General features: G+C 39.5%; 1 protein-coding gene across 1 annotated transcript in view; it reads left to right on the top strand.

Annotated features, from left to right (window-relative positions):
• Positions 1–7,817, top strand: part of chn1 (chimerin 1) — a 10,370-nt gene extending 2,553 nt beyond the window's left edge. The window contains exons 2-7 of the mRNA XM_007546492.2: positions 336–420; positions 3,233–3,406; positions 4,819–4,896; positions 5,577–5,714; positions 6,848–6,953; positions 7,114–7,817. Coding sequence (XP_007546554.1) covers positions 336–420; positions 3,233–3,406; positions 4,819–4,896; positions 5,577–5,714; positions 6,848–6,953; positions 7,114–7,285 — 753 coding nt within the window. The 3' untranslated portion in view covers positions 7,286–7,817. The remainder of the gene's footprint in view (positions 1–335; positions 421–3,232; positions 3,407–4,818; positions 4,897–5,576; positions 5,715–6,847; positions 6,954–7,113) is intronic.
• Positions 7,818–10,003: the final 2,186 nt, after the last annotated feature.

Raw genomic sequence — 10,003 nt, 5'->3', positions numbered from 1 at the left:
TAAAAACAATAAAAAAAGCTCTTATATGAATTTAGCATCATTAACATGCTATTTAAATTGCCTCATTCTCTTACAATTTTCCATCCCCAATGACTTGAAATCACAAAAGCAACTGAAAACCCATTTGGACCCAAATGATAGATATAAATTCCCCCCCCCAATTTCACTCCTTTGTAGATTGTTGCTCTGGGTGGTGGGCCATGTGGTGGGCCATCCCTTCTTCTCATCAGGGATGAGAAGAAGGCGAAGGAGGGGAAAGAGGTCAAATGTTTTTTTGTGTAAATAAGATAGATTAAATGACTGGACTCGTCTGACTGTCCTCCTTCCTGCTGCAGGTCCACACCTTCCGGGGGCCTCACTGGTGTGAACACTGTGCCAGATTTATGTGGGGGCTGATGGCTCAGGGGGTCAAATGTGCAGGTATGTTCAATTCATCACTATAAAGCAACATTATATAAACTGCTCTTTACCGCATTTCTTTGTTACACTGGTGTTGTTCAAAATGAGCATTACGCTATATAGGTTACTTGGTTTACAGTGCAGCTGGAGCTGGATTATTGAATTTTAATCCAAAACTCTCAACTCTTGTTTGGGGATTATTGATTGTACAACAAAGCTGTGATGCAACATATATGCAACGGGATCTAAAACCTTATTTCTGACCTACTTTTGTTTGCACTAAGTGGTATGGGGATCAGTCATGTGGAAAATTTACTTTCTGGGATAAAAATTCACAGCTTTCTGGGGCTGAAGATACAAAATAAGTCAAATAGAGTCGATGCATTGTACAGCTCTCCTCATCATCTCCGTTGATGGATTATGCTACCCAGGCTGAGCACATTTGAAGAGCATTCACTAGAGAGGCACGGATCCATGACCAGTCAGTTGGAAACTCAAAAATCCCGTATTTTTCCAGTCTGTGGAGGTACCATACTGAACACTACCAGGTCATGCTGACAACCGCCTTTGGTGTGGAAGTTGTTGCTGAGGAATAAATATGATCAACTATTTAATAACTTGATCTTACTTTAAAAACAATTTACTGTGAAAGGTGGTTGCTCCAAATGTAAAATTACGACCTTTAAAGCTATAAAAAAAATCTTTAAAGAGCCCTTCTTGAAAGCTGCAATCCATATGAGTAAGTCAAAGAAAAAAAGCCGAATCAGAAGATATCCACAAATTCTGATCAACTCGTTTTGCATACTCACCCACTTTGTGCAGTCATTCTCAGTCTTTCTGAATTCGCTCAGTCCTTTAGTTGCGAGTAAAGTTCCTTGAGTGCGTTTCATCTCCAACATGTCAAATACTCCAGGTGAGATTTCTGTCTCAGCACTACAACCCAGTCTGGTGTGCGTCTGTGATGTTTTATTGATGCAACAAAGTGTGTCACATAAGTCTGCAAGAGATCTGATATTAATTATTAACAACTTGATGCTGAGCGCTGACAACCATCTATATAAAGCCTCATATGGTGGGAGCTAATCTTTATCAGCCACTTACAGACGGACACATCATTCCTTTAGACTCAACCCCAGCCTGCCGAATCTGGGGCAGCGATGTCTCCCATGATTCTCACATTTGCATACCAAAAAAAAAGAAACAACAAAAAAAAACCCTCGCTGTTCTTCCAGCCCCCCTGTTTTCTTTTTTGTATGTGTGAACTGTTTTTGGCCCAGTGCCAGAGAGCGAGGCTCCGCTTGTGCTTGTTGTGGCACATTTCCTCATCAGAGTAAAACCCTCCCACCCGCCGACCCACCCAGCCTCATCCCATCATGCCTGTGAAGGAAAACAAAGCTGGCATATCTCTTTAATGAGGTGCAGAGTTGGGACTGTGTGGAAAGAAGCTTTTTTTTCCCCACTCTCTCACACACACACACACACACACATTAAAATTCAGCCCCTTTCAGTCATAGTGCTGGGTCAAGCCCTATTTAACCTAAACACTTGAAATAATATATATAAAAACGAAACCAGCCTCAAAAGTCATTCTAGACAGAAAGGCGTCCAATACATTTTCTAGACTGGGATGATAATGTGCCGATAAGAAAATTAACAACCCCTCTCTCAAATGGGAGAATAGCAAGAGTCAGAGTCTGGACTCCCTTGGGATCAGCCTCCCCCACCTGAGACCCCAGACCACCACCGTCCTCACACGGACAAGGGTAGCTCAGCAGGCTTGCAGCCGATGACACACGCACCTCCCTGTTATACGACCTGTCTCATGTCTTTAAGAGAATCATCTCTTAGGGTAATTACATTTCTGCATCAATGCATATAAAAGCAGGCGGTGCGAATTTCTCCGGGGACCCATATTAATCAAAATATCCTCAAATGCTAAAAGCTTCCGAAGCTTTCACAGCTTTTTTCTTTTACAACGCAAAAAACGCAACATTTCTCTCCTGGTTCTCGAATGTATATTCCTTAATAGCTTTTTGTTTAAAACGGCTGACTGCATTTGTGAAACATGCCCCCCTCCATTACAACTTGAAGACACAAGCTCATCCAAGATCTAAGGAGCTGAAGAGGTGGCCCATTTTAATCTGGGAAAGTAGGTCTTCTGTAGCCCGCAGCGCCTCAATCGCTGCTTCCACTGACAATGAGTGCAAGCTTAGATTTGGAAAAGAATAGAGCCCTGCGCTGACTGGCCTTCCTTTGGGCACCAGCGTTTTCACTGAGCCTCTAACTCCCTACATGTGTCCCTGTTAAAGAGCAGGGCTGCAGCCTGTCTCTCTCTCCCTGCTGATGCTCTGTTCTCAACACAATGAAAGAAGCTGCGCCTCAAGGCCTCATACGCTGCGACTGAGAGAAAGACACAATATGTTCTGCTTTTCCTGATATTCCCCTCAAACACCAGTCAAAGAGCGTATTATGTCTTGTAGATATTTTTGGGCAGCCAGAACATTGCACGGCATATTCCCGTCTTGTTTTTTTTTGTTTGTTTGTTTGTTTTTTAGCTCATCTTTCTTTAATTGGTTCATCTGAATTCATCTAAGGCCATCTGGACGGGAATAGATCTATTCGGTACTCAAGGTTACTCCAATGCTGTGAGGAGATGAAACAAATTCTCCAGAGGTGCTGTGACATTTTAGAAGCTAATATGAAAAAAATAAACAGTCACAAATCATCCAGTGAGATTTGGATTCTATTTGTTGCCAAGTGCATTCAAGCAAACAAGACCGCCATGTCAAAGCAACTGCTTATTAATGATTCGACTCGTCTTCTTTTTTTATAGACTGTGGTATGAATGTTCACAAAGAGTGCTCGGCTCAGGTGCCCAACGACTGCAAGCCCGACCTGAGACACGTCCGTAAGGTTTACAGCTGCGACCTCACGACCCTGGTGAAGGCCTACAACACAGCCCGACCCATGGTGGTGGATATGTGCATACGGGAAATCGAGTCCAGAGGTTAGTTTTTATGCATTTTATACACAAGCGAAAACGAGAATGACTTTTCGCCTTGACGTTTCTCACAGTTTGTCACATTACATCCATAAGTCATTATTGGGATTTTGCGTAATGGACCAACACAGAGTGTTGACTTAATCATAAAACTAATCAATTAAATTGGCTAAAATACAACAATTGTGAGTGTTTGTCTTGGAGTGTCTTTACAAATATTGCTACTGGAACAAAACAATTTAAAAGGGGTTTCTGAATGGAGCCACCAAACACATTAGGTTTTCTGGTCTTATTTAACCAGAAGGCCTTTGTCCATGTGTTTGGCCTGTCCCCTACATGGGCTGTGGCCAATTTTAAACACCATATTACTTTCTATCAACATCTCTGATAACTGATAATATTTGGTGTTTTTGTACTGAGATTAAATAATTATAGACTCTGATGGTTGGACTAGATTTTATTTGGTGGTGTCAGAGCAATGGTGGCTACAAATGCACATCAAACTTGTCAGATTTCTATTTTAAAAAAATGAATAATGCTTAATTTCCTTCTGCAGAAAGAGTGAGCACACTTTTTTGTGTTTCAAAAAATCACAAAAAAATCCTTTGAACTTGTGGTTTCAACATGGGAAAATGTGAAAAAAAGTTCAAGTGATATGAATATCTTTGGAAGGCAATATAAACGGGTAAGAAATATACGGTAGTAAAAGATGAAATAAATAGAAATGTTAAAAGTTATTTGAAACTTTGCTGTTATTACAAAAAACCTAATTTGGAAACTTAATTATTTCATTTAATGAGACTCTCTGCTTCCGTCAAGCATTATTCCAAGACAATAAAAACAATTTCATGTTCAACTTGTTTAAATTGATCATTATACTTGAATACCAACTCTCCTTTTTTTGCTAATTTCTTAACAGATACAAGTCTTTGAGTATTTTTAAAACAGTTTTCTTTCAGCTCACCTTCATTGTGTACCCTTTTGGTTGTAGTGCTTAAAGTCGGATTCAATTACAGACTAATTTAATGTTTTTGTTTGCAAGCGGAGGCTGAGTGGAGTGATGAGATTGCTGGTAATTGTAAATGTGTAATGAGGAAAACATTACTCTGTTTCCTGCTGTCTTAGCTGATTGCATTTCAGTTAAATCATTCAGAGAACTCTCATTGTCTCCCCTTTAATGTCTGTCTGCACCTAAGTTTGATTAATGGCTTTATTATTTTGCCCAGTGATGCAGAAAACTGTTTCCACAGACCCATGTTTCCGTTATTGCATGACACTTAGGATGTTTTGACTTTAATTTCCTCTGAATATTTCAGATTTATTCCAAAATTAGATGTCGCCAAATGCAGGTGAAAATGGTCTAAATCTCTCCTAAGAACTCGTTTGATATTTGAAAGTTTGCATGTTTTTTCTTTAAGGACTGAAGTCAGAGGGCCTCTACAGAATATCCGGATTCAGCGATTCGGTGGAAGAAGTCAAGTCGGGATTTGATAAAGGTTTGTCTTCTTTGTTTTATAGATTGTCAACAAGTAAAGGATGACACTTAAAGCCTGTTTGCATATGTCCACCAGACAGTCAGATCTCTTCAGATTAATAGAAAATTGACAGGATTAGAGTCCATCTGGGAGTGCAGATCCTGACATCTCCGACTCCTGTTGAATTTCACTGTGTGGACAGATAAGGAGTTTCCCTCCGAGGGGTCACACTGTCTTAAACGTGGCTGCGTTGGGATTCAGTAGTCAACTTAGTGAGAATAAACCTGTCGTGGCCGAGTGCTGTATGAATTTTAACTGTAAGAAAAACCCCACAGCAGCGGACTGAATCCTGAGCCAGATCCGCATGCAGGAGATCATCCATGACAGAGTGTCATTCCAGCTCACAGCGCTGTGATGTTCAGTCTGCCAGCACAAGTAGGCCACGCTCTCCTCTGGAAAGCATGCATAAATGAGCCAAAGTCAGAATTAAACAGGCCAAAGGCATGATAGCTGATACTCCGGGAAAAAAAAATAAGAGAGAGAGCGGAAATTGATTTTTTTTCCCCCCAACACCATTAAGCAGTGTGTCTTTACTCCTCAGTTCACACTGTGATGTGAAAGTGCTGATGTGAGCCATTTTCAGTACATGCACTCTCATTTTCCCATTCTTGTCTCCCTTATCCTGCCACATATCTCTGCAGATGGCGAGAAGACAGACATCTCGGTGAACGCCTATGAAGACATCAATATCATCACTAGTGCGCTGAAGCTGTACCTCAGGGATTTGCCTGTTCCTGTAATCTCCTACGATGCCTACCCCATGTTCATCGAGGCCACAAGTAGGTTTAAGAAGTCATTTAAAGCACACAAATATTATTGATGAAGAAAAACGTTGCTTTTATTTTGCACAAGATCTCTAGATGGAGCAATTGTGGCAGATCACATCTTTGATAAGTACACAGAACTTTTATAGCTTTTGCTAATTTTCAGCACTGAAGATCTGATTATATAAAAGCCCCATTTTGATTTTTACATAATCAGCACAGCAACATTAAGATGACCAACTAGTTAAAATTACTTTAAGCTACACAATAAAACCCATGTGCATGCAGTGCAATAAGTTTTAATTAACAAACCAACTACAAAACTGTCAAATAAAAATAATTTTATGGCATATGTGATCTGCATCCGGACACAAGGAAACCCATCTGAAGCACATTATATAGTTCTACCTTTTAATATTTATTTCCCCTAATTTACTTATCATAACTATATCCATTGTTGGTGCAGATTGTGCATTTTACTTAATTATGTTCTCCCAAAAAAATGGCCTTGCCTTGCTTTAAACCACTAATCTCCAACAATATCGCCCATTGCTCTTTGATACAAATGGCTTTCAGCCAACAACAGGAGGTACTTTTATCCCTCACTGCTTCCTCTGAGGGCAGAATGATGCCTGACCACTTCTAAAGGAATAAATCATTTAAAATGCCAGATGCCTCAGTAGACAGTTTTATCTAGCTTTAGCTATTTATTCATACCAAAAGATGTAAACAATCTGGAAAACAGAGAGGTTTGCTGTTTGTTTTGGTGCTAACTACTATTATTAGCAAAAGAAGCCAGTGACATGATGTTTCTCTGCACAAGATGAACATGACCATTAAATGCATATATTTGCTTTTTTTTTTTTCATTATATATTTTCTAGATTTGTTCCATATGCTACCATTAAATGTAACATGTGCTGTAGTACGAGTATTTTCCTTCTTTACTTTTTTGGACAGGATTTGCTTTTCCCTGTGGTTGTCTTTCTGTGGGTATTTCAAAGACTTTCCAACAAGATATCTCTTAAATAGAAACTCTTACATGTAGATGTTTTGAGCCACTTTGCCCCTCGGGCCCCTGAGCCTGTGCCCCTGTGTCCCTTTCAGTGATCTTTTCATGCTGATCACGTCACCCTCTCTGTTTGGCAGAGCTAACAGATCCTGAGAAGAAGCTGGAAGCTTTCCGGGAGGCTCTCGCTCTGCTGCCGCCATCACACAAGGAAACTCTCAAGTACCTCATGGCCCATTTAAAAAGGTGAGTAATGCAAACAAGCCTTGTAACATCTAATGGATAGAATGAAATTTAAAACAACTTGAGAGGATGGAAGAGGAGTGAACACAACACCAATGTTATTTTCATTCCTCTCGCTCTGGCATGGAGTTGTGTGTATGTCTAACTGTAACAAATATTTCAGGGTAACACAGAATGAGAAATTCAATCTGATGAGTGCGGAGAACCTCGGCATTGTCTTTGGGCCCACACTCATGCGTGCGCCCAACCAGGACGCCATGACAGCACTGAACGACATCCGCTACCAGAGGCAGGTGGTGGAGGTGCTCATCAAAAACGAAGACGTGCTCTTTTAAGCTCTGATAAAGACTGTTTTTACGTTTTCCAGCTGTTCCCTTATGTGAATACTTTTTTGTATTATGATGATGGATCCTTTTTTTTAATGCCTTCCATACAGACTAACATCTGTTCTCGGTGCACATGATGCACCTTACACCTATTTACTGACTCCCCATTTTTGTCGGGGGGTTTCTAGGAGCTGATAGGGCCGCATGCATGGTGCGAGGTCTCTTTTGATTTGCTGTTGTACCCTAGCTCGTGTTAAGATTGTGATTTTGCGTTAGTCCGTCCTGTAGGTGGTAGTCGTCGTCCACATTCCTTTCTGCTGGCTCTGCAGTTACTTCTATGAGACTTTATACATCAAGATGGAAATAAGCTACTAAATTTTCTTAGGTGATTTTTACGACGCTGTATTTTTTTACCTCCTTGATCGTTTGTAAGTGACCCACAATTTTTGGCTGAATTGACTTTCTGTATGTAAACGCTGGTGCATTTGCCTGATGGTAACATTTTTATTGTGCTATAAAACGGCATTATTTGTGAAATTAATTTTGTACTGTATTGTTTTTTTTCTATACAACCTGTGCATGATCACTTTAATTTATTAAACCCTACTTTGACAAACTCTTTATGAATTATTGCCTTAATAAAGAATCAACATCATACTGGTGATTAAAGAAGCATTTCTTGTTAATGCATTTCTGTCTTGTTAGTCTTTTGACTGGGAAATGACAGGAAAAAACTGCAAGCTATTGGGTATTTGGCTTATGACAAAGACACAACTGCTTCCAGTAAATAATACTCAACTATTGTTCATACATCTGATGCTGCAGCAGACATGACACCAAACACATTGTTTGTATTTTACATAAATGGTACCTAAATGTGAGGGCAATTACCGAGGGACAATGTTCCTGGATCTCATTCTCCATTATACAGATGCTCTGTCTGCACTGATGAAGATTTCTTTATTGTAGCAAATCAAATAATTTAATTGGCTGGCATGGCTAGAGGGTGAGTTCTGTTTTTCTAGCCAGTTAAGCAGATAACTCAAAGGCAGGCAGTGTGGAAGACACTAACACTTTTGGCACAGAATGATCTGAAGTATGAGAAATGCTAAAAATGAGTCTGTGGTGTCTAAGAAAATGTTACTTGTCCTGACATGATGACTGAACTTTACGCCTTTCTAACCAACAGGCTACATGTAAAACATGCAAGAAAGGAGCATCGTACAATAAACACATCCTCCAATCATGTGATGGCACACAGGACTGAAGTATGCACCCTTCCCCCTTGCTTTCTGCTGTTGCACTACTGCTCCTCCCCCACAGCAGAGTCTGCTCTGAATCCGGAACTTTATGTTGATCCTTCGCAATTTGCACAGCAACAATCTTGAGTGTGTACGCTCAAGATTATCCATCTCATATTATACCTTAAGGTCATAGTGACAATAAATATGTTAAAAACATATTTTCATCAAAGTTATCTGCTGCAGCTTTAATGGAGGTAGTTCAAACATGCATACACTCAGTGTAACTATAACAAACCCACAAATCAATAAAGATTTGGCCTCTTTTTCCCCGACACTGAATCAAATCTGCTCAGGGCCTTACACATGAATAAATCATTCAGTTGGAAAGCTACCAGTGGATTGTTAGTCCAATATAATAAGAAAATAATTTTCCAAGTCTTTTGTTCTGTATTCCCCATTTGGGAAGAAATTTCTACAAAGATGTGCCTCCAGTGTTGCCAGGTTTCAAAGCAGAAAGGCTGAAAGAAAATAAGGCTGCAGACACCTGGAAAATGAGATAAGATGCATTAAAAAGTTCCTGTGCAAGACTGAGACAACAAATGATAGACAATTTTTAAATTTGTGGAAAAAAGAGCATCTAAAACCCCCCACACATCAGATGACTTTCCCAAAAGACACCCTCAAAACATCACTCACATAGATTCCCTGTGTGATTAAAACCTGATCCTTGTTACCTGAAGCTACATTCCTGTGCTGCTCAGAGGACTTTAATTACTGGATAAATATGTAAACACTGTCACACAGAATTAATAATGTCTATCCAAACCATTTACAAAAACCTGCCGTGCTCATAATCTGAGCCTTATTATTCAATTTCTATTCATACTATTGAGATTCAGAACACATATGGCAACTGGTAGACAGTAATATTTCCGGTTTATTTGGACATGTGGATATTTAATGTACTTTTTAATAACACTGTAAAATTCAAGTAATATGTAACATGATAAAAATGTGTATGTATAAATACACAGTCATTTGAAACAAATCTTATAAGCAGTTTGGAGAGTCAGCTACACAAATATCAATTTGATGCTACCGCAATTATAAAACAATGCACTCAAATGGAGTTTATTTAGACAAATGGGTAAAATCTGTTCTTTCTAAGGTAACCAGATGATTGTATGAAGTCACAAACGTTGCAGCAATTTCTCCCTCCTAAGGAGCTGTCTGAAGCCTTTAGGAAGAAGATTATAGCAGCTAATGAACCTGGAAATTGGTTTGTGTTGGTCTTACAAGAGTTTGAAAAAAAACCCAACTTTGACTGTATGAGAAATGATCTATGAGTGAAGGACATTCAAAATAAATACCCCCATGCCCCATGCTCTAGTCAAAGTCACTTTGACATGAAAGAGGTTTTGTTGTTGGTGGTTTTGATTTTAAAAAAATATGTTGAGCATGACTGATTTGTGAAAACATGCAT

The sequence above is a fragment of the Poecilia formosa genome, unplaced genomic scaffold, assembly GCF_000485575.1.
Source record: "Poecilia formosa unplaced genomic scaffold, Poecilia_formosa-5.1.2 Scaffold16, whole genome shotgun sequence".
Taxonomy (NCBI): Eukaryota; Metazoa; Chordata; class Actinopteri; order Cyprinodontiformes; family Poeciliidae; genus Poecilia; species Poecilia formosa.
This window is presented reverse-complemented; position numbering and strand designations above follow the sequence as displayed.